Raw genomic sequence first — 25,824 nt, forward strand, 5'->3', positions numbered from 1 at the left:
AATGATGTGAAATAACTCCGTCTTACTGTGATGTGAGCCGCTTTGTCTGCATGGAGGCTCAAAGTCAACGGACTTAACGACTGTATCAATTAACAACCAATCCTTCATTGATTCCCTGCTGCGTCCTTTCCTTCAGCTTCCTGGTCAGCTTCATGGTAGACGCCAGAGGCGGCGCCATGCGTGGCTGCCGTCACAACGGCCTGCGAATCATCGTACCGCCGAGAAAGTGTTCTGCACCCACGCGGGTGACATGCAGGCTGGTGAAGAGACACCGTCTGGCCTCTATGCCTCCCATGGTGGAGGGCGAGGGCCTGGCTGGTCGCATCATAGAAGTGGGGCCCACTGGAGCCCAGTTCCTGGGGTAAGTGTGTGTTTGAATGTGTGTGTGTGTGTATTTGCTGGTGTGAGTGCGTTTACACTGTTGTCCGTGTGTGTGTGTGTGTGTGAACTGTGTGTTCATATTTTCTTCTTCACTCCCCCTCTTTGCTGCGTATGGATCAGTAAGCTCCACCTTCCCACAGCTCCGCCCCCTCTAAATGAGGGTGAGAGCCTGGTCAGTCGCATCCTGCAGCTGGGTCCTCCAGGAACCAAGTTCCTCGGGTAGGACCATGGTTGGGGGGACACTCCACCATCCTGGAAGCGGTCACATACTCACTCATATTTTCCCACCGTGTCCACCTGACTTTTTTTTTGTTTTTATTTTATTACTCCCTTTGTTCTTGGTGCAAGCCTCAGCCTGAACCCCCTGACCTGTTCCCTTGTTGAGTTACCCCTGTGCTTTAGTACCAATCCCCAGACTTGTTTCTAGTTGGATTCTGCGCCTGATGTGGAATGGATGTTCTCTTTACGTTTTTTTTGTTTATTTATTTGCAAGGTCATGCATAAATCAACCCAAACATCATATTTTATCTCTGATAAAGCCAGCTCTGTACTGTAATTTGTTGTTGTTGTTGTTATTGATTTAACTTTGTCACCCCGTCCCAGCCCTGTGATCGTGGAGATCCCCCATTTTGCAGCTCTGCGGGGCACAGAGAGAGAGCTGGTGATCTTGAGGAGTGAGACAGGGGAGAGCTGGAGGGAACACCACTGTGACTTCACCGGAGAGGAACTGAACCAGATACTTAACGGCATGGATGAAAGTAAGTGGGCACAGAAACTTGAGGCCACAGCAGGACGGACTTAAGTGAACTTTATCTTGGATATTTCTGACCTTCACAGAACTTGATTCCCCCGAGGAGCTTGAAAAGAAAAGAATATGCCGCATCATCACGCGAGACTTCCCACAGTATTTCGCTGTGGTGTCACGGATAAAGCAGGACAGTCATTTGATTGGACCAGAGGGCGGAGTCCTCAGTAGCACTCTTGTGCCCCAGGTCCAGGCTGTATTCCCCGAAGGAGCCCTGACTAAGAAGATCAGAGTTGGGCTACAGGTACATACAGTGAATTTCTTGGTCCGATGGTAAATCAATGATATGTTCATAGTTACGGAAACTACACTTTGTACCCTGTCCTAGGCTCAGCCCATTGATGTAGAGGTGGTGAGGAAGGCTCTTGGTAACAAAGCGACGTTCAGCTCAATTGTCACATTGGAGCCGAGAAGGAGGAAGTTCCACAAACCGATCACCATGACGATCCCTGTTCCCAAGAGCTCCAACAGCGACGGACAAAACACGGAGTTCAGTGGAGGGACACCCACCTTACGTTTGCTTTGCAGCATTACAGGCAAGTATGGGGAACAATGATAGTAATTAATCATCACCATGTCGGAAAACAATAAAAATAAATACATCACAGGTCATTATCAGGTAACGTAGGATAGGATTTTAGAGATGTCATAATTCTTAATAATTTGTTTTAGGTGGTACCACTCCTGCCCAATGGGAGGACATCACCGGCTCTACACCTTTAACCTTTGTGAACCAATGTGTTTCCTTCACCACGAATGTGTCAGCAAGGTAAATTCTTTTAAGTTTTAACTCTGATCTAATATACTCCTTTCATTTATTAAGGTGATTTATCGTTATAACATGAGGATCTAGCATACTATTGTGATATCTATCTGATTAAAGGTCTCCTTCATATTTCTAGGTTCTGGCTGATAGACTGCAGACAGATCCAGGAGTCTGTTAGTTTTGCCTCTCAGCTGTACAGAGAGATCATCTGCGTTCCATACATGGCCAAGTTTGTCATTTTTGCGAAGACACTGGACCCCATCGAGGCCCGTCTGCGCTGTTTCTGCATGACCGACGACAAGATGGACAAGACCCTAGAGCAGCAAGAGAACTTCACTGAAGTCGCCCGTAGCCGAGATGTCGAGGTGCAGTGTGAATTAGAAGAGGGAAAAGCGTCAGAAAGGGTTCATCCAAAATAAAGGAGAGAAGTGATACTGGATTAGTCTGTAGCTGCTTTGCAGAGCGATAAAGAAGGACAGAAGTTAGGTTGGTGAGGTACCCTAGAAAGAGATTAACACTGCTCTGATATCCACACACAGGTGCTGGAGGGAAAACCTATATTTGCTGACTGTTTTGGAAACCTGGTGCCTCTTACCAAGAGTGGACAGCACCATGTGTTCAGCTTCTTCGCCTTCAAAGAGAACAGACTGGCCCTCTTCATCAAAGTATGACAACACATTGGATTGCAGAAGTGTCTTATGACATTCAGATGTTTAAATGTGTGGAATTAACGGGCTGAATTGTTGCAAACGAACAGATCAGAGACACAGCGCAGGAGCCGTGTGGTCGCTTGTCGTTCACCAAGGAACCACGCACCTACCGTAGTCTTACCCACAATGCTATCTGCAACCTTAACATCACTCTCCCAGCATACTCTAAGGTGAGTTTGAGTAAATCTCAGGTTTGTATTTATATAATAATAGTACGTTATTGCATTAACTGCATCGTTTGCTCTCTTTCTCTCTCTTCAGGAGTCTGATTCAGACCAAGATGCTGATGATGAGGTAAATAAATAAAGTTTACTCGTTACAGTGCTACAACAAAGACAGAAGAAAACTAACTTAACTACGTCTTTTCTGTCTTCCTTGCAGAGTGAGAAGAGTGACAAGAAATGTAAGCTGAACTCTGTTTTTCTGCAAAATGTTAAAAGCTTTTTAGAAGTTTGTGATATTTTAATAGATAATAGATTCATGCATTTGAGACATTTTATATTTTTCGTTTGTCAGTGTTGGTACTGAGGGTAGCAGTATATCATTTTTAGATACTTACACAATTAATTCATATTTCTAATATTATGAATTTATAATTCATATCTATAATTCTATTTATTTTTACAGTAGGCTACCACACAGTCTAAATTGGATTTAAATCACTTGATTTACAAAAGATTGCTGGACATAAAGGTTGTACAGTTTTAGTTTATAAGTATGAACATCTGTAAGAGAAGCACTGATGGATATGTTACGTTCCATATGGATTAACTCTGCTCTCTTATGTTGCTCTACTAACACTGTCTATAGTTACATGTTTGTTATTGGCAGCTATGCTATGGCTGATGTACTCTGCATTCCCCTCACTCCAACTCACCACACTGACTTTCTCCCACCCTCATCATTTTAATTTTAATTTTCAGTAACTGCTATGACCTTTTCCTTTTTGAAGAATCATAAATGGGGGTCAAAATAATACTTTTTATCCAATTCCACTCAAAATTCTTTTGATTTTCAACGTATTCATGTTAGAATTTCATCTTTCAACAGAATAATTATGTTCTGTGGTAATAAAAAGTATTTATTTTGACCTATTATTTTCCCAGATTACATTCTTATAACAATTTTACCCGTTGGCATGCTGAAGAACTTTATTTGTTCGCACAGAAATAATTTATGATTTATTGCTTACTTTATTACTATCATTCATTTTGTGTGAATTTGGCTTCTGTACACATTTCTTTTTCATTTACAACCTTTCATAAGTTGCTTTCATTCGTTCATTTAGTTTCACTATAAATCAAATCCCTATTCACATTTTTACATAATTGTTATTTTACATCACTACATTTTTCTCTGTATGTGAACTAATAGTCCTATAAGGTCACACAACAGAGTAAATTACGATATAACAATGTAATATGTAACAATGTTCTAATATTTAATACTCAGAAATTAAGAAAAAGAATGAAGAAGACTTGACTATAATGTATGATATAATTATTTATAAAGATATAAAGTTATTTGAAGGAATTAAGCACTTTACAAATATTATAAGTATTGCAAACTTACACTGACCTGATTTCCTAACTTAATTACTCACCACACAGCCTCTCTTACTAAAATCCCTCTATTAATTTTTGTATTCAAAGTTTAGTTTTATATTTTCTATGTTTTAAAACTTTAATTTGTAGGCAGACATGAGTCTTCATGTCAGCAACAATCTTGAGAAGTTTTGTTTGTCTGTTATCCTTCGTTCTTGTCCCTTTGTTTCATATAGATTTCTCTTTACTCTTTGGTTCTTTTTGTGTATTTTGTGTTACATTTCTGAATATGTCGTCAAACCAGTTATATCAGTATTATTCTTGTCCATATTCTACCTGTTTTTGTTCCTCCTCCTGGCTTTGCTTATGCTCTTGCTGCTCTACTCCCTTCCAAACTCTTCTGGATCACCTTGTCATCTTCTTTTTGGTCTTCTTTTCAAGACTCTTATCCTTATCCTATGCCCTGTCATTCTTCTCCTTACTCTGTGAACTGAAGATGGATTTTTGATGGCATTGTCTTGATCACAGTTTTCTGATGTCTCTCTTCCCCACTTCATTTGTCCCTTATGTTCTTTACCCTTTTTGGTTATGAAACTTTTTAAATTGAAGACGATGAATCTGAATCAACTGAGACATTCTCCTTGAGAACTAACCAACCTCTTGACCCTGCAACCCTTGCAAGTCCGGACCTTCTCTCGGATATGTCGGACATTAAAATGTCTACTATTTTGATTGGAGACCAAACGGAGCACATCATTTATGAAGAGAGAATTGGAGCTAGAGGGTTGGAGGGAAAAGAGCCTGTTGCCATTGTGGAACATTTTCAAGTCAGGCTGGAAAAGGTTGGAGAGATTCAAATACATGGCATTAACAACAGACAGGAAGAACAACAGGATGATGCCGAAAAAGAGAAATGGGATACACTGAAATGGGGTTCAATGAAGTATACCCCTGTCGAAGAACAGGTCTTTAAGGAGATTTGCATGGAGGGGAAAACTTCAAGTAGATCTACCACAGACAAAGACATGACAGGCATGGTCTCACACCTCAGCATGGATATGGACCAACACCTGGAACAGAGACCAGTAGGAACATATGATTCTCAAGAAGACCTTGTCAAAGATAGATTTGAACAAGTTATTGTAAAACGGGATGGCAAACGGCGTCCCCCAGATATCAAGAAACCTATTAGGAAGAAACTTAGAGACAGAGAGCGCTCTGGATGTAGCAGCTCTGAAGGTGAGTTGGAAAGGATGAGCTCTGAGGAGTCTTTAGATGGGGATGTTATTCTGAAGGACAGTGCCCTTGTACCCAGTACAGTTATGGATCCACCAGCTTCTCCTTTAGTGGTTGAGACACCTATAGGATCCATAAAGGACAGAGTTAAAGCTTTAGAGAACAAAGTGGAAGAGGAAGAGGTACAACAAACTACTCAGAAACTTATTCCTCAGGAAACATCTTCTATTTCCACCAACAAGACTGAGGCAGACATGCCAGAACTTCCCAGTGTTCCTAAATCCCCAAGATCTCAGACAGAAAGATTAGAGGAGACTATGACTGTTAAGGATCTGTTGAAAGCATTCCAGACTGGACAGGACCCTTCAAAGAATAAAGCTGGGCTTTTTGAGCACAAAGCAGTGGATTCTTCTTGTATTTCAACATTGATATCTGAATCAGGAGATGCTCAAGAGATACAGAAGACTGAACAAAGTCCTATGGAGTCTGAGGACCTCACAACTTTCCCCCAACAAAGTGATGTTAAGATATCTGACAAAACAGAGGTAGAGAAACAATCAGCAAGGTTAATCAGACAAGTGTCTGAGGATTCACTCTTAATTTCAGATAGTGCTTATGCTGTAAAGACAGTAACATTCGCAGATACAGTTCAAAGGGATGATGGCCCACAGGGAGAGGCACCAGTGTTGTCAGAGAAGGAGACTATGTCTGTGAAAGAACTGATGAGAACATTCCAGACTGGGCAAGATCCCTCAAAAACCAAAGCGGGGCTTTTTGAACACAAAGCAGTTGTGTCTTCTCATATTTCAACATTGATATCTGAATCAGGAGATTCTGATGAGAAAGAGAATACTGAACAAAGTCCTACACAGGAAACGAAATCACAAGTCCAGCCTCAGGACCTCACAATTCTCCATGAACATAGTGATGTTAAGATATGTGACAAAACAGAGGATCAACCAGTGAGCTTAATCAGACAAGACTCTGAGGATTCACTGCTAATTTCAAGTAGTGCTAACATTGAAAAGACAGTAACATTTGTAGATACAGTTCAAAGGGACGATGGCCTACAGGGAGAGGCACCACAGTCGCATGAAAAGGAGACTTTGTCTGTGAAAGAACTGATGAAAACATTCCAGACTGGGTATGATCCCTCAAAAACTGAAGCAGGGCTTTTTGAACACAAAGTTGTGGCTTCTTCTGAATTAGGAGATTCTGACGACGTACAGACGACTGACCAAAGTCTTACGCAGAAGCCAAAGTTACAAACCCAAACTCAGAACATCTCAGTTTTCCCCCAACAGAGTGAAGTTAAGATATGTGACAAAACAGACTTAGAGGATCAACCTGCAGGGTTAATCAGAGAACAGTCTGAGGATTCACTATTCATTTCAGAAACTAGCATTGAAAAGACAGTCAAATTTGCTGACACGGTTCAATTTGATGATGGAAATCTTATTCCACAGGAAAAGGCATCAGAGTTATCAGAGAAAGAGACTATGTCTGTAAAAGAGCTGATGAAAACATTCCAGACTGGGCATGATCCCTCAAAAACTAAAGCAGATGCGGCTTCTTCCGAATCAGGACTTTCTGAAGACACACAGACGACTGACCAAAGTCCTACGCAGAAGCCAAAGTTACAAACCCAAACTCAGGACGTCTCAATTTTCCCCCAACAGAGTGAAGTTAAGATATGTGACAAGACAGACTTAGAGGATCAACCTGTAGGGTTATTCAGACAAAAGTCTGAGGATTCACTATTAATTTCAGACACTAGCATTGAAAAGACAGTAATATTTTCTGACACAGTTCAATTTGATGATGGAAATCTTAGCCTACAGGAAAAGGCATCAGAGGTATCAGAGAAGGAGACTATGTCTGTAAAAGAGCTGATGAAAACATTCCAGACTGGAATGGACTCTTCAAATAAAGCTGACCTTTTTGAACATAAAGCAGCTGCTTCTTCCTGCATTTCAACATTGATATCTGAATCAGCAGATTCTGAAGAGATACAGACGGCTGAACAAAGTTTTACACAGGAGCCAAAGTCACAAACTCAAACTCAGGACCTCACAGATTTCCACCAACAGAGCGATGTCAAGAAAAACGACTTAGATGATCAACCTGTAAGCTTAATTAAAGATAACTCTGAGGAATCACTATTGAATTCAACAAGTGCTCATGTCAGAAAGACGGTACAACTTGAAGATATGGTGCAAAGGGATGGAGGAAGTCTTAGCCCACAGGGAGAGGCATCAGAGTCGCCAGAGAAGGAGACTATGTCTGTGAAAGAGCTGATGAAAACTTTCCAGAGTGGGCAGGATCCCTCAAAAACTAAATCAGGGCTTTTTGAACACAAAGTTGCAGCTTCTTCTTGTATTTCAACATTGATATCTGAATCAAGAGATTCATATACGATACAGACATCTGAACAAGGTCCTCCACAGGAGCTGACATCACAAATCCAAACTCAGGACCTTACAGAATTCCACCAACAGAGTGATCAACCTGTAAGGCAAGACTCTGAAAAATCACTATTCATTTCAGATAGTGATTATGTTGAAAAGACAGTCAAATTTGCTGATACAGTTCAATGTGATGATGGAAGTGCATTTGGAGATGCAGAGAAAGAGACCATGTCAGTGAAGGAGCTGATGAAAGCATTCCAGCCTGGACACCAAAGTAAAGCTGGGCTGTTTGAACACAAAGACATTGCAGAGTCAGCAGGCCCTGAAGAGATACAAAGGTCTGAACACAGTGCCACACAGGTGCCACAATCCCAAATCCAAATACAGAAACCTACAATTTTCCATCCACAAAGTGACGTCAGCATGCATAGAACATCGGAGTTAGAGGATCAAACTGTAAGCTTAAAGAGAGATTACTCTGAGGAATCGGACATTGACTATAATGGAGAGAGAGTAAAAATTGCTGATAAAATTCAATATGATGATGGAATGGTTAGCACTAAAAGAGAGGAGCCAGAGTCGCCGGGGAAGAACCTAGGCGGGATGCAGTTAGGACAACCAGTCTTAAGCATGGGTAGGAGTTTATCTGAAGATATGCAGATCAGCCCTGATCGCAGGCCTTCTGAGGACTTCAGTGCTGACATAAAAGCTGAGCTGGAAGAAAGTCCTGAGTACCAGCTTTTCAAGCAGACATCAACATCATCAGATGCGAACTATCAGCTGGATGCACCTGACGAGGAGATGGCTGATGATTCTGTTACAAATCCAATATTTACCTCCAGTCCATCTGGGAAAAGTTTTTTTGGCGAAGGCGTTTCTCCTATAGGGATTCAAATGAGAGATGATGATCTAAGTCCTGAGAGTCCCAAGCATGAAGGTATGGCTGTATATTCAAAGACTAGTGTTGGTATTAGGACCCATCGCTCCAGCTCAGGGGAGAGTGAGGGACCCACAGTGACTCATCAAATGACAAATGAAATGTCTACTTTCTCTACCAGCGAAGTAAAGTATGTTATATCTTCACAGGAAGAGAAACTTTATGATGCAAGCCAAGAAAATACAACAATTAATGAAAGCAAAGTATTCCTCCCACAAACTGACGCTGAAGTAACAGAGATCAAAATTGAGGAGCCACAATTTCAAGAAGTCCACATTGAGAGGAAAACATCTACCCAGGAATCCACTGCAGTAAAAGATATGTCAGGGATGGTGTCCTTGATGAACAGTGACTTGGATCAGTACCTACAAGCTAGGCCTCTGGCAAGTTGGACACCAGAAGAGGATATTGCTCAGGAGAAATTTGAACAAATTATTATAACAAAAGACAAAGATAAAGAAATTCTCACATTTGTCACTGATGAAAATAAAGGAGCAATGGCAGGTGACACAACACAAGAAATTGATCATGCACCAACAGAACATTCAACTACATGGGGAGGTGAAGATGTGGAGAGTGAAGATGAAGAAGAAACAAAAGAAACGTCAGTCATGAACACTGATTTGGATCAGTTTCCAGAGACTGTTAAGGTGAAATTTGACGATGTCCAGGAGAAATTTGATATTTCCACATCTTTCACTGATGAAAGTAAAGACGAGGTTTACACAACACAAGAAACAGATGGTGCTGAGGTGAAACATGAGGTCACAAGGCGAGGTGATGAAACGGCGATGGATTTTACAGAATCCCAAGCAACTTTGACGGAAGAACTTCCAATGAGGGAAGAGTGGGTAGAGAGAACAACTTCTTATCAGCTGCCTACAAAAGTGAAGGAGATGTCAGGTATGCTATCATTGCTTAGCAGTGATTTGGACAAGTACCTCGAAGACAGGCCGGTGAAAAGTAGGACTCCAGAAGAGGACATCATCCAGGAGAGATTTGAACAAGTTACTGTCACTAAAATCAGAAAATCCTCAAATGAGGAGCAAACGATTACAATATGTGAAAAAACACAAACGGTAGCTAGTGCTGATGCAGAGGATAAGATAAGTGGAGAGACACATGAGCAAACTGATGTGGTTGAACTCAAAGAACGTACACCAAGTTCTGTAGTTGAAATTCCATTTAAAGAAGTTTGCGTCAGTAAAAAGACATACATCCAGTCTAAAACTGAGAAGGATATGTCAGGCATGTCATCACTTCTCAATACTGACTTAGATCAGTATCTCAAGGAAAGGCCAATGGAAATACAATGCCACCCACAAGAGGATTTAGTCCATGAGAGATACGAACAAGTTATAGTGACAAGTCGTAATTTGGAGGATAAGATAGGTGTAGAGGAAAATGAACCCATGCAGACTAACGAAGTTGAAGTCAGAGAATTGTCACCAATTTCTGTATTAGAGACACCATTCCAAGAAGTCCACATCGAGAGAAAGACACAGCAACAACAGTCGAGTATAATTGAGCGGGATCTATCAGGCATGTTGGCGCTGCTCAGTTGTGACTTAGATCAACATTTAAAGAAAGAGGCAGTGGTGATTCAGTGCCAGCCAGAAGAGGAGGTAGTCCATGAAAGTTACAAAGAAGTTATTCTGACAAAAGACACTAAAAAAGAAACTCTTACATTCTCCCCTGAGCATAAGGAGGGGTCACCAGAAGACACAAATGTAGACATTGTGGACAGTTTGGAAGGTGGGTTGCAGATATGTTCCCATGAAGATGAAGGTCCCAAGAGTTTGTCACCAGAGGAGGATGAAGCTAAATTATCACCAAGTGCAGGATCACCTTTCAGTGACTCTATTGAAGGGCCAGATGACATTACAAAATCATTTGTGACAACGGATGACTCTAAAAATGATAGTAGGGATGCCAGTGTAATTGATGCGCAATCAGTTCTCAAAACACACGAATTTCTGCAACAACCAAGTAGTTCTATAACACTACAACGACCAGATGGTTTGAGGGATCTAAACGCTGTGGTTTTTGATGACCCGACTAAAGAGTCATGTCAACCAGACTCACTAGAGGCCAGTCCTATCAAGGAGGATAGATCTTCAAAGACATCCCCTGATTCAATTGAGCCAAGCCCTACCAGAGAATCCCCTTGTCCAGACTCTCTTGAGGTAAGCCCCACTCAATCAAAGGAACTTCCAGCCAAGACAGCTGTGTATGAGGATTATGCCTCCCAGCTGGAAGCATGTTTTGCTTATGACAAGAATATTTACAGAGATGAAAGTGATCATGATGAGCAAGAAAACAACTATGGGAGCATTCAAATGGATAAGGAATTCAAATATTCCTACTCAGCAGAGGAAGTAACTGATGGCAACAAGTGCTCAGACCTCAAAAAATCTGACAGTGAGAATCTCCACATACTCATCAGGCAAGACTCTCTCGACGCACTTGATAGTGACGATGATACCACAAATAAACAATTCACCCCAGAAGAGGAGATGTTCAAGATGGCTGCAAAGATCAAAACTTTTGACGAGATGGAACATGAGGCTAAAATTAAGAAAGACAAATCTTTAGATGCCACTGCACTGTCAGAAGCTGATGATTACAAAGATGATGAGCTAGAGCTAAAATGTGGCTCAGATATACACCCGTCCTCACAAGATACACTGCAGAGAATTTCTGAAACCTGTGCAACAGAAAGCACTCACACCCTCAGTGACGCAATAGATATTAGTTCAAGCATTAAGGAGAATGTAGAAATTGAGTCGCAACCAGAAATTGCTGAATCAGTTGATGATTCCTTATGTTTAACTGAAACTCACAGAGAAGGATCTGATGTGGAGAGTGAGGGCACTGCACCACTTTTAACAGAAAGAGAAGCTGAAATATACAAAGATAAAGATGCTGTAGAAGGATTCCCAGTTACTCATGCACATTTTTCCAGCTCTGTGACAGATGAACATTATCCAGATGATAACAAAGAAGTTGAGTCACCATTGACAGATGGTTCCGGTTCTGAACCTCAGACTATGGTGTGTACTGAAGAACTAGAACATGTGTCTCTGCAGGACGAAGCCTTCAATGCACAGGTTGAGCCTGAGGAACAGATCAATCGTTTTCCTGCAGAGGACAGGAACACACCTGAAAAAACACCTATTCGAACACCAGGTGATGAGAGAAGCCCTGATCCATTTCAGTTTCAAGAGGGGAAGCTATTTGAAATGACCAGAGGGGGAGCTATTGATATGACAAGAAGAACCTTTGATGAAGAAGAGGAAGGATATGCATTTTTTCACATAGGGGACCATCCAGTTGATGAAGTTGTACCAGAAGAGACTGGGGAAGGTCAAGCAAAGTATTTAACTTCAGAGAATAGTGATTCTATTGCAGATACAACCCTTCAAGAGGTCCCACAGTCGTCTCTGGCACAGGATGCCAATGACATTATTCCCACTGCCAAACCGAGAACTCTCATCGAAGATAAGAGTGAGATCCCACTCTCTGAAGTGAACCTTGGAAGTTCAGTAGAGGTTCAGATTGGTTCCCCCAGTGCTTTGGAGAGACTAACCATTACTCAAAGTGAGGCTGGTGCCCTTGAAAGCCTTGGTCTGGACTATCTAGACTCTACCATAGCTGACCTTCAGTCAGACACAGTTGCCCATTCAGTGTACTTGGAGCAGGGTCATGAGTCTTCAGACTCCTCTCCTGATGATGATGATGAGGAAGAGGAGGATGAAGAAGATGACCAGTGCTCAGTCATAGAGATGTCCTCTTCAGCTGCACTGGATAGCATTCCAGCATATCATCGAGATTCACCCCCACCTTTGCCAATCAAACCAGGCAGCACAACTGAAGAGGAAATGGTCATGGAAGACTCACTGAAGTCTGACCTTGATCAGGTTCAAACAAAAGCAGAAAAAGGTGGATCGTTGGATCGTAGGACTAGATCTGAGGCTGATAGTGACACAAGTAAAACCTCAAATAAAGGCAGCAGGAGTTATTCTGACGGCAGTCAACCCACTGATGAATCCAACCTTTTCCCCTCCAAACCTCCTGTTATGACACAAGAAAAACCTCTAGCTCAGACAATCCCCTTCTCCTCTTCTGAAATAGAAGAAATCCAACTCTCTACAGAGACATCTGTTAGATCTTCGTTGGATACTGATGATATAAGCAGCTCAAGTCACAGGAGTCCAGATTCTGTTATCTTTACATATGACATCCCAGCCTCACACAGTTCTGATTCTGATGGTAAGCTGTTGCCTGGTGTGCAACCATCTTCTGGGACAGAGGATGTATTTCAATCCAAGCCTGCCCAGGATGACACAGTGGAAACTGAGATGCAGAGAATCATCGATGACCAAACTCCAGGATGTACGCCAGGTATGGCCAGACCTACATGGGCTTTTGCTTTCCTATCTCTATCTCCTCGGCAACAAGACCCCTTTTCCTCTTCCTAAGAACACAGTGTCACCATTTGTCATTTTGTGTTTTTGTCTAGTCCCATCTTGCATTGTGTTTTCTTGTCTGTATTGTGTGTGTGGTATGTATGTATGTGTGTGTCTCTGTGTCTGTGTATGGTATGTATGTGTTGTGAGGTTTTGCATGTTGGTAAGTTACTTTTCCATCTGTGTTTGTGTTTATGCAATCTCAAGATTGAATGGCCATGTTGGTTAAAGAAGTACTAGCTTTAATAATTTAGATGTTCTCCTTAGCTATTGTATTGGTATTGATATCTGTACTACTAATACAGCTTTACTAATATTAGCATGCAGATCGCTTAATCAGCACATTAATGTCATTGCTTACACTAATGATTAAAAAACATGATGAACAAGTCAACTCCTCTTCAGAGTGACAAATCCAACCTTTATGTTATCATTCATGCCAACATCACAGATCCACGTTTAATTTCAGAGTATTACAGCCCATAACATAGTGTAAAATGAATTGAAGAAATTGACATCCAAATCTACACCTACAAAGTATTTTTTTACATCACTGGTACCAGCAATGTGAAAAAAAAATGACTTTGAGATTCATAGTTAATGATATTTTACACCTTGAACTGCCATGATGTTAAGATTTAATGTTTGGCTCTGACGACCTTTTTTAGTGGATTGGCAGGATGATGCTGACAGGAAAGAGGAGACATTAGCTATCATTGCAGATCTTCTTGGCTTCAGCTGGACTGGTAAGCTGTAAAATAATGCAGTTATGTTCTTTTAGGCGAAAGCAAAATGTTGTGCATTTTGTTTGAATTGGAACTGATGTATTGCTGAGCAGAATTTGGGGAATAGCTGATTGTTGTACTTTTTTTTTTCATCCATTGTTATGTTACACATCACCCCAGAGCTGGCAAGAGAACTGGAATTCAGCGAGGATGATATCCAGTTGGTAAGAACAGAAAATCCTAACTCCCTACAAGAGCAGAGCCACGCATTGCTGCAGCGCTGGGTTGAGCGGGAAGGCAAACATGCCACAGGTACATGGCATTTTGGTCTGGCAGATTTTGATTGACCTTTTACAAGTACTTGTTAAAATAGTACTTCAAATCTTATAAACCTTAAGATACTGAATGCACCATTAACTTTTTACTTCTTTTGCTTCATACAGTGTCTAAAATTAATCTTTTTCATCTTTGGTTTTAAATCAAATGTTTTGTGTATTTATTAGACTAATATTCATACAGTAGATTCAATGTAATCTTGCATTTGTGCTTTTTACATTATTTCTTTCTTCTGTTAATTTAATGTTTTTTTATCGATTGATTAAAATCTTCCACAGAGAACTGTCTGATTAAGAGACTAACCAAGATCAATCGCATGGACATCGTCCATCTGATTGAGACCCAGATGAACAAGTCAGTTCAAGAACAAACATCTCGAACTTATGCAGAAATAGAGAAGACACTGGATCACAGTGAAGGTAGTAACACCACTAAACACTTGATGAGTTTGAAGGCTCTATCCAACACGAGATTTTATTTGCACTCTTATTCATCGCGTGTGTGTTTTTCAGTGTCAGTAGCTCTGTCTTCAGTGCAAGAGGATGCAGAGAGCCCAAGAGTTGTGAGAAGGGTGGAGTCAGACCGTAGACCACCCCCAGCTGTTTCTGAAGAGGACCTCTCAGTTGCTTCTCTACTGGATATCCCTTCCTGGGCAGAGCCTATTGGACACACCCACTCAGAGAGCATGCACGGTGACCTGTTGGACGAGCTCGAGATCCCACAGTAAATTATTCATTTGAAATTATTCCTGAATCTGCAACGCACATCTCCAGCATAATGTAATGTCACATCATTTGACACATTTTAACTGACACCCATGGCATACAGAATGAAACACCATAAATATATAAAGACATAGGTAAAAACTTGCTTTTCTGGAGTTCGACACTGTGATAGAACAAGCATAGTTTTTAAGTGTTGCCGTTTGACATATCACATTCATTTTGTGTTACAGCGAATTGAACCCTAACCTGTGGACCTCGGAGGATGTAATTACACAAGAGCCTACAATGTACGACAACTCAGATGAGCAAGTAAGTACGCTTCCCACTTCAAAAGAAGCAGCATTGGGGAGCCAAGAAACCCAGGTTTGTAACCCCAGAAAGAAAGACCAACGTTGCCAAGTCAAAGATGACTGCAGCCAAGCCTTACCCTTGAAGCAGTGTGGTTGTGAAGATGAGCAAGGGCAATCACGTGAAACTATGAAGTTACCATCTTCGATATCAATCAGAGACTTTGGTCTGAGCTTGTCAGAATCATACCAAGTTGAGACTGACTTCAGTGAGATTTGTGATGAGTTTAACTACACGCCACAGCTTGGCAACACAAACAAAGCTAAAACTATTGTGAGAAGAATCGGTGACCCTAACCCGTTAGTCTTCCCACCAGAGGACCATCAAGCAACTCTGGCCATAACTGAGGATGACACAGATGTAGCTCAAAAAAGCAGGTTCTCTCAGAAGTGTACTGATGAGGTCCCAGCCCACAAACAAGTACTGTATGATCATGACAAAGTTACACAGGTTTCTGGTGTGGACATGGGCTTCGAACCCTTCAATCCAAGCAAGGAAGAAAAAACAAAACCCCAACTATACAGTCGTCATTATCTGGAAAAGATGCCCTTCATTGATGATGTCCAGTCATTTGAACCAATAACTCCTACAGCTAAGCACAGCATGATGAAACCATTCAAAATGAAGGTATCAAATACCAATTTGCCTCACAGTGTGGCAACTACTGCTCAGATGGCTTGTGATTCACGTGGTAGGTACCATGATTTCTCTTCTGTTAGTCCAGACAGTGACAGTCTTGTTGTTAGGCCAAAGACATCCTGCATCTCTGAGTCAAAGACTGCCTCTTCCAGCTTTTTTCTACCTATTACTCCTCTTGCACCACAATCACCTGTGCAAGATGTGACATTACCTTCCACTTTTATAGAGTATTGCCCTTTGACCCCTGATTCTTTGATATCTGATGATCTCTCATTTTTACCTGTTAATGAAAGGGACCACATCCCTACAGAGGCATGGATATTAAATGACCCCATACCTAGACTATCATCCCCTGAATCTGTCATGTCAATTAGTGATTATAGGGCAATGTCACCTGATTCTCCACAGGGAGAAAGAAGGGTCTTACCTGACTTTTGCAGTATATTGGATCACAGCCGGGCACTCTCTCCAAGATCTGATGTATGTACCTCACCAGAAGTTATAATTGATTCCACTGAAAATAAATTACACCCCAATTCATCACATACATATGAATGTGAACCACAGTTTACACATTCAAAACATTTTGCCACTGCTGGGATTTCATATTTCTCTTTTGCTGAGCCCTTCAAGTCTTGGAATAACCCTGGGCCACTATCACCCAACTCTCAAGTATCTAAATATAGTTCATCTGTACCTGAAGGTCCACAGATAAAGGGTGAGTTCAGAGCATTCTCACCTGTGACACCAAATATTGAGCGTGATGAGTTTTTGCATTATGTTTCACCTGATAGAAGAGTATCTTTACCTGACTCAGTTACAAATATTCATGGGTATGAATCTTCAGATAAACATTGCAGACCGTACTCACCAGAATCTCAAACTTCTCAGTGCAGTTTCTCATTTCTTGAGCTCTTGCTTTCAGAACCTATCCGTGCCCAACTCATGAGTCAATACTGTGATTATTTTTTACAATATTCAGGAGAAAATCCACCCTCACAGCTGTTAACATCAGCTACATACACTACAGGCTGCAATGAGGAAGGGGGTGAGCGGAACTCTTTCACAATAGAGTTAGTACCTTCAGATCACAATCATCCTCCAAGTGAGGAATCAGTCGCATCAGATGCTTATCTTCGTCCCGATGTGTCAGTTTCACATTACAAACATAAAAAATGTGATCATTTGCAATATTCTATGAAGGCTCCTTCATCGCGTCTTGATGGATGGTGGGATGAAAAAAGCACAAATGAATCAACATGGCAAGTTAAAGCTGAGGAAAAGGCACCTCTGTTTACAGCTGCTGACTCTGCAAAATATTTCACACATCCTGATGTCAAAAGTGTACATAGTGAAGACTGTTCGAGCGAAAGGTCATTTCAGTTCAGACCACTGTCATCAGAAGCTCCAAAATCAGAGGACAAAAACAGTCAATGTTTCATTGATTACTGGTTTTCTAAGTTAGAACCACAATCTTCTAAATACACACCATCACAAGGTCAGCCGGATAGTTATTTAACAAACGTAAGACAAGACACCTTAGAACACAAGCACATGCAAGACTCCATGAATTTGTATTGTGGGAATGAATCGTCCAAAAGATACTCATGCACAGAACTGCCAAAACCAATGGTGTACAACCTTGTTGAAAGACCAAAGTGCATTTTAGAATTTCCTAATAAAATCCCACCAATGTCTCCTGAAAACACAAAAGTGGTGGACAAAGATGCAATGTCTGAAGATATCAATAAGGGAATAAATCCAGAGTCGTGTATGTCAAATAATTTCTCTGGAAATAACAGAGCATATTCAAAAGACTCAATTACTCCACAGATTACTCCTCAAGTTAAAAGCGAAAGACTGAGTGCATCCCAAACGCTTTCCAAAGTCAGACCTCTTACATATGCAGATGTTGTGCGGGGCATTTCACATGTGAAACATACAGACACTTTGGTTGCTGCCAAATCATTCACTCTGCCAGTGGTGTCAGAAAAGGAGTGCGACCATTCCTCTGTAGATGATTGGGTCACCGACTCAAGACCACAGTCTCCAGATTCATTGGTGTCTCAAAGTGAGCTTAGGCCCCTCTCTCCTGACTCACCTGTTCTTCAGTTCAGACCTCCCCATATCTGTTACCATGTGGAATTGTCAAGCCAAAGGTCGATTACACCAGAATCAACATTTTCTGACTGGGAAGGTACTGATTTGTGTCTAGATACCCTGTTTGATGAGACCAGACCAGAGTCCCCACAGTCAGTGTTATCAGACTATGAACTTGACAAGTTATTTAGCAGCAGGGCATTGTCCCCTGAATCAGTGTCTTCCGATTTTTACTTTTCAAATCTGCATGACTGCTTGGCAGACTTTAGAGCATCTTCCCCAGAATCTGTTGCGTCAGTTGAGCAGCGTCCTTTGTCTCCTGACATGACATTTGGCCATATGAGGAGTCAACATTGCAACTATTACTTGCAGTACTCTGACATTAGACCAGTATCCCCTCTTTCAACACTGTCAGATGTTGAGTATTCTGAATTATGTCTTGAAGAATTGTTTGACGACAGCAGAGCAGATTCACCAGACTCACTTACTTCAGAGACTGAAGCTAAACACACAAGCATAACAATGACTGCATCCCAACCGCTTTCCAATTCAAGACCTCTCACATATGCAGATATTGTGCGGGGCGTTTCACGTGAAAAATACCCAGACACGACCGTGAAATCATTTGAGTTGAGACCTCTTTGGCCTCTGCCAGTGGTGTCAGAAAAGGAGTGCACACATTCCTCCGTAGATAATTGGTTCACCGACTCAAGACCACAGTCTCCAGAGTCAGTGGTGTCTCAAAGTGAGATTAGGCCCCTCTCTCCTGACTCACCTGTTCCTCAGTTCAGACCTCCCCATATCTGTTACCATGTGGAATTGTCAAGCCACAGGTCAATTACACCAGAATCAACATTATCTGACTGGGAAGGTACTGATTTGTGTCTAGATACCCTGTTTGATGAGACCAGACCAGAGTCCCCACAGTCAGTGTTATCAGACTATGAACTTGACAAGTTATTTAGCAGCAGGGCATTGTCCCCTGAATCAGTGTCTTCCGATTTCGACTTTTCATACCTGCAGGACTGGTTGGCAGACTTTAGAGCATCTTCCCCAGAATCTGTTGCATCAGTTGAGCAGCGTCCTTTGTCTCCTGACATGACATTTGGCCAGATGCGCAGTCAACATTGCAACTATTACTTGCAGTACTCTGACATTAGACCAGTATCCCCTCTTTCAACACTGTCAGATGTTGAATATTCCAAATTATGTCTTGAAGGATTGTTTGACGACAGCAGAGCAGATTCACCAGACTCCCTTACTTCAGAGACTGAAGCTAAACACACAAGCATAACAATGACTGCATCCCAACCGCTTTCCAATGCAAGACCTCTCACATATGCAGATATTGTGCGGGGCGTTTCACGTGAAAAATATCCAGACACGACCGTGAAATCATTTGAGTTGAGACCTCTTTGGCCTCTGCCAGTGGTGTCAGACAAGGAGTGCACTTATTCCTACGTAGATGATTGGGTCACTGACTCAAGACCACAGTCTCCAGAGTCAGTCACATCTCAAAGTGAGCTTAGGCCCCTCTCTCCTGACTCACCTGTTCCTCAGTTCAGACCTCCCCATATCTGTGACCATGTGGAATTGTCAAGCCACAGGTCGATTACACCAGAATCAACATTATCTGACTGGGAAGGTACTGATTTGTGTCTAAATACCCTGTTTGATGACACCAGACCAGAGTCCCCGCAGTCAGTGTTATCAGACTATGAACTTGACAAGTTATTTAGCAGCAGGGCATTGTCCCCTGAATCAGTGTCTTCCGATTTTAACTTTTCATGCTTGCAGGACTGGTTGGCAGACTTTAGAGCATCTTCCCCAGAATCTGTTGCGTCAGTTGAGCAGCGTCCTTTGTCTCCTGACATGACATTTGGCCAGATGAGCAGTCAACATTGCAACTATTACTTGCAGTACTCTGACATTAGACCAGTATCCCCTCTTTCAACACTGTCAGATGTTGAGTATTCTGAATTATGTCTTGAAGAATTGTTTGACGACAGCAGAGCAGATTCACCAGACTCACTTACTTCAGAGACTGAAGCTAAACACACAAGCATAACAATGACTGCATCCCAACCGCTTTCCAATGCAAGACCTCTCACATATGCAGATATTGTGCGGGGCATTTCACGGGAAAAATACCCAGACACGACCGTGAAATCATTTGAGTTGAGACCTCTTTGGCCTCTACCAGTGCTGTCAGACAAGGAGTGCGATTATTCCTCCGTAGATGATTGGGTCACTGACTCAAGACCACAGTCTCCAGAGTCAGTGGTGTCTCAAACTGACCTTAGGCCCCTCTCTCCTGACTCACCTGTTCCTCAGTTCAGACCTCCCCATATCTGTAACGATGTGGAATTTTCAAGCTACAGGTCGATTACACCAGAATCAACATTATCTGACTGGGAAGGTACTGATTTGTGTCTAGATACCCTGTTTGATGAGACCAGACCAGAGTCCCCACAGTCAGTGTTATCAGACTTTGAACTTGACAAGTTATTTAGCAGCAGGGCATTGTCCCCTGAATCAGTGTCTTCCGATTTTAACTTTTCATCCTTGCAGGACTGGTTGTCAGACTTTAGAGCATCTTCCCCAGAATCTGTTGCGTCAGTTGAGCAGCGTCCTTTGTCTCCTGACATGACATTTGCCCAGATGAGCAGTCAACATTGCAACTATTACTTGCAGTACTCTGACATTAGACCAGTATCCCCTCTTTCAACACTGTCAGATGTTGACTATTCTGAATTATGCCTTGAAGAATTGTTTGACAACACCAGAGCAGATTCACCAGACACACTCACTTCAGAGACTGAAGCTAAACACACAAGCATAACAATGACTGCATCACAACCACTTTCCAATGCAAGACCTCTCACATATGCAGATATTGTGCGGGGCATTTCACATGACAAACAACCAGACACTTTTACAACCATTAAGTCAATCGAGTTGAGACCTCTTTGGCCTCTGCCAGTGGTGTCAGAAAATGAGTGCACACATTCCTCCGTAGATGATTGGGTCACCGACTCAAGACCACAGTCTCCAGAGTCAGTGGTGTCTCAAAGTGAGCTTAGGCCCCTCTCTCCGGACTCACCTGTTCCTCAGTTCAGACCTCCCCATATCTGTAACAATGTGGAATTGTCAAGCCACAGGTCGATTACACCAGAATCAACATTTTCTGACTGGGAAGGTACTGATTTGTCTCTAGATACCCTGTTTGATGAGACCAGACCAGAGTCCCCACAGTCAGTGTTATCAGACTTTGAACTTGACATGTTATTTAGCAGCAGGGCATTGTCCCCTGAATCAGTGTCTTCCGATTTTGACTTTTCAAACCTGCAGGACTGGTTGTCAGACTTTAGAGCATCTTCCCCAGAATCTGTTGCGTCAGTTGAGCAGCGTCCTTTGTCTCCTGACATGACATTTGGCCAGATGAGCAGTCAACATTGCAACTATTACTTGCAGTACTCTGACATTAGACCAGTATCCCCTCTTTCAACACTGTCAGATGTTGAGTATTCTGAATTATGTCTTAAAGAATTGTTTGACAACAGCAGAGCAGATTCACCAGACTCACTTACTTCAGAGACTGAAGCTAAACACACAAGCATAACAATGACTGCATCCCAACCGCTTTCCAATGCAAGACCTCTCACATATGCAGATATTGTGCGGGGCGTTTCACGTGACAAATACCCAGACACGACCGATAAATCATTGGAGTTGAGACCTCTTTGGCCTCTGCCAGTGCTGTCAGACAAGGAGTGCAATCATTCCTCCGTAGATGATTGGGTCACCGACTCAAGACCACAGTCTCCAGAGTCAGTGGTGTCTCAAAGTGAACTTAGGCCCCTCTCTCCTGACTCACCTGTTCCTCAGTTCAGACCTCCCCATATCTGTTACCATGTGGAATTGTCAAGCCACAGGTCGATTACACCAGAATCAACATTATCTGACTGGGAAGGTACTGATTTGTGTCTCGATACCCTGTTTGATGAGACCAGACCAGAGTCCCCACAGTCAGTGTTATCAGACTATGAACTTGACATGTTATTTAGCAGCAGGGCATTGTCCCCTGAATCAGTGTCTTCAGATTTTGACTTTTCAAACCTGCAGGACTGGTTGTCAGACTTTAGAGCATCTTCCCCAGAATCTGTTGCGTCAGTTGAGCAGCGTCCTTTGTCTCCTGACATGACATTTGGCCAGATGAGCAGTCAACATTGCAACTATTACTTGCAGTGCTCTGACGTTAGACCAGTATCCCCTCTTTCAACACTGTCAGATGTTGAGTATTCTGAGTTATGTCTTGAAGAATTATTTGACGACAGCAGAGCAGATTCACCAGACTCACTTACTTCAGAGACTGAAGCTAAACACACAAGCATAACAATGACTGCATCCCAACCACTTTCCAATGCAAGACCTCTCACATATGCAGATATTGTGAGGGGCGTTTCACATGAAAAATACCCAGACACGACCGATAAATCATTGCAGTTGAGACCTCTTTGGCCTCAGCCACTGTTGTCAGACAAGGAGTGCGATCATTCCTCCGTAGATGATTGGGTCACTGAATTAAGATCACAGTCTCCTGAGTCAGTGGCATCTCAAACTGAGCTTAGGCCCCTCTCTCCTGACTCACCTGTTCCTCAGTTCAGACCTCCCCATATCTGTAACGATGTGGAATTGTCAAGCCACAGGTCGATTACACCAGAATCAACATTATCTGACTGGGAAGGTACTGGTTTGTGTCTAGATACCCTGTTTGATGAGACCAGACCAGAGTCCCCACAGTCAGTGTTATCAGACTATGAACTTGACAAATTATTTAGCAGCAGGGCATTGTCCCCTGAATCAGTGTCTTCCGATTTTGACTTTTCAAACCTGCAGGACTGGTTGGCAGACTTTAGAGCATCTTCCCCAGAATCTGTTGCGTCAGTTGAGCAGCGTCCTTTGTCTCCTGACATGACATTTGGCCAGATGAGCAGTCAACATTGCAACTATTACTTGCAGTACTCTGACATTAGACCAGTATCCCCTCTTTCAACACTGTCAGATGTTGAGTATTCTGAATTATGTCTTGAAGAATTGTTTGACGACAGCAGAGCAGATTCACCAGACTCACTTACTTCAGAGACTGAAGCTAAACACACAAGCATAACAATGATTGCATCCCAACCGCTTTCCAATGCAAGACCTCTTACATATGCAGATATTGTACGGGGCGTTTCACGTGAAGGACAACCAGTCACTTTTATAACTGAGAAATCATTTGAGTTGAGACCTCTTTGGCCTCTGCCAGTGGTGTCAGAAAATGAGTGCACACATTCCTCTGTAGATGATTGGGTCACCGACTCAAGACCACAGTCTCCAGAGTCAGTGGTGTCTCAAAGTGAGCTTAGGCCCCTCTCTCCTGACTCACCTGTTCCTCAGTTCAGACCTCCCCATATCTGTTATCATGTGGAATTGTCAAGCCAAAGGTCGATTACACCAGAATCAACATTATCTGACTGGGAAGGTACTGATTTGTGTCTAGATACCCTGTTTGATGAGACCAGACCAGAGTCCCCGCAGTCAGTGTTATCAGACTATGAACTTGACAAATTATTTAACAGCAGGGCATTGTCCCCTGAATCAGTGTCTTCCGATTTTGACTTTTCAAACCTGCAGGACTGGTTGGCAGACTTTAGAGCATCTTCCCCAGAATCTGTTGCGTCAGTTGAGCAGCGTCCTTTGTCTCCTGACATGACATTTGGCCAGATGAGCAGTCAACATTGCAACTATTACTTGCAGTACTCTGACATTAGACCAGTATCCCCTCTTTCAACACTGTCAGATGTTGAGTATTCTGAATTATGTCTTGAAGAATTGTTTGACGACAGCAGAGCAGATTCACCAGACTCACTTACTTCAGAGACTGAAGCTAAACACACAAGCATAACAATGACTGCATCCCAACCGCTTTCCAATGCAAGACCTCTTACATATGCAGATATTGTGAGGGGCGTTTCACGTGAAGGACAACTAGTCACTTCTATAACTGAGAAATCATTCGAGTTGAGACCTCTTTGGCCTCTGCCAGTGGTGTCAGAAAAGGAGTGCACACATTCCTCAGTTGATGATTGGGTCACTGAATTAAGACCACAGTCTCCTGAGTCAGTCGCATCTCAAACTGAGCTTAGGCCCCTGTCTCCTGACTCACCTGTTCCTCAGTTCAGACCTCCCCATATCTGTTACCATGTGGAATTGTCAAGCCACAGGTCGGTTACACCAGAATCAACATTATCTGACTGGGAAGGTACTGATTTGTGTCTATATACCTTGTTTGATGAGACCAGACCAGAGTCCCCACAGTCAGTGTTATCAGACTATGAACTTGACAAATTATTTAGCAGCAGGGCATTGTCCCCTGAATCAGTGTCTTCCGATTTTAACTTTTCCAACCTGCAGGACTGGTTGTCAGACTTTAGAGCATCTTCCCCAGAATCTGTTGCATCAGTTGAGCAGCGTCCTTTGTCTCCTGACATGACATTTGGCCAGATGAGCAGTCAACATTGCAACTATTACTTGCAGTACTCTGACGTTAGACCAGTATCCCCTCTTTCAACACTGTCAGATGTTGAGTATTCTGAATTATGTCTCGAAGAATTGTTTGACGACAGCAGAGCAGATTCACCAGACTCACTTACTTCAGACACTGAAGCTAAACACACAAGTTTAACAATGACTGCATCCCAACCTCTTTCCAATGCAAGACCTCTCACATATGCAGATGTTGTGAGGGGCGATTCACGTGACAGACAAGCAGTCACTTTTATAACTGAGAAATCATTTGAATTGAGACCTCTTTTGCCTCTGCCAGTGGTGTCAGACAATGAGTGCACACATTCCTCCGTAGATGATTGGGTCACCGACTCAAGACCACAGTCTCCTGAGTCAGTGGTGTCTCAAAGTGAGCTTAGGCCCCTCTCTCCTGACTCACCTGTTCCTCAGTTCAGACCTCCCCATATCTGTAACGATGTAGAACTGTCAAGCCACAGGTCGATTACACCAGAATCAACATTTTCTGACTGGGAAGGTACTGATTTGTGTCTAGATACCCTGTTTGATGAGACCAGACCAGAGTCCCCACAGTCAGTGTTATCAGACTATGAACTTGACAAGTTATTTAGCAGCAGGGCATTGTCCCCTGAATCAGTGTCTTCCGATTTTGACTTTTCAAACCTGCAGGACTGGTTGGCAGACTTTAGAGCATCTTCCCCAGAATCTGTTGCGTCAGTTGAGCAGCGTCCTTTGTCTCCTGACATGACGTTTGGCCAGATGAGCAGTCAACATTGCAACTATTACTTGCAGTACTCTGACATTAGACCAGTATCCCCTCTTTCAACACTGTCAGATGTTGAGTATTCTGAATTATGTCTTGAAGAATTGTTTGACGACAGCAGAGCAGATTCACCAGACTCACTTACTTCAGAGACTGAAGCTAAACACACAAGCATAACAATGACTGCATCCCAACCGCTTTCCAATGCAAGACCTCTTACATATGCAGATATTGTGCGGGGCGTTTCACGTGAAGGACAACTAGTCACTTCTATAACTGAGAAATCATTCGAGTTGAGACCTCTTTGGCCTCTGCCAGTGGTGTCAGAAAAGGAGTGCACACATTCCTCAGTTGATGATTGG

The 25,824-nt window shown here is 42.5% G+C and overlaps 1 protein-coding gene across 3 annotated transcripts in view; it reads left to right on the top strand.

The window, feature by feature from the left end:
* ank2a (ankyrin 2a, neuronal) overlaps positions 1-25,824 on the top strand; it is a 72,232-nt gene that overhangs the window by 34,109 nt on the left and 12,299 nt on the right. The window contains exons 29-44 of one of the 3 annotated variants that reach the window (XM_019256384.2): positions 137-361; positions 502-600; positions 985-1,139; positions 1,219-1,430; positions 1,515-1,722; positions 1,859-1,955; positions 2,089-2,317; positions 2,492-2,617; positions 2,710-2,832; positions 2,924-2,956; positions 3,044-3,065; positions 13,925-14,002; positions 14,162-14,293; positions 14,596-14,736; positions 14,830-15,040; positions 15,273-15,351. In XM_019256384.2, the coding sequence (XP_019111929.2) occupies positions 137-361; positions 502-600; positions 985-1,139; positions 1,219-1,430; positions 1,515-1,722; positions 1,859-1,955; positions 2,089-2,317; positions 2,492-2,617; positions 2,710-2,832; positions 2,924-2,956; positions 3,044-3,065; positions 13,925-14,002; positions 14,162-14,293; positions 14,596-14,736; positions 14,830-15,040; positions 15,273-15,351 (2,170 nt within the window). Of the gene's footprint in view, positions 1-136; positions 362-501; positions 601-984; positions 1,140-1,218; positions 1,431-1,514; positions 1,723-1,858; positions 1,956-2,088; positions 2,318-2,491; positions 2,618-2,709; positions 2,833-2,923; positions 2,957-3,043; positions 3,066-8,628; positions 13,192-13,924; positions 14,003-14,161; positions 14,294-14,595; positions 14,737-14,829; positions 15,041-15,272; positions 15,352-25,824 lie in introns of those variants that run through there. The other 2 variants (XM_019256391.2, XM_027283721.1) reach the window with 2 other exon arrangements.

This window comes from Larimichthys crocea, chromosome X, assembly GCF_000972845.2.
Source record: "Larimichthys crocea isolate SSNF chromosome X, L_crocea_2.0, whole genome shotgun sequence".
Classification (NCBI taxonomy): domain Eukaryota; kingdom Metazoa; phylum Chordata; class Actinopteri; family Sciaenidae; genus Larimichthys; species Larimichthys crocea.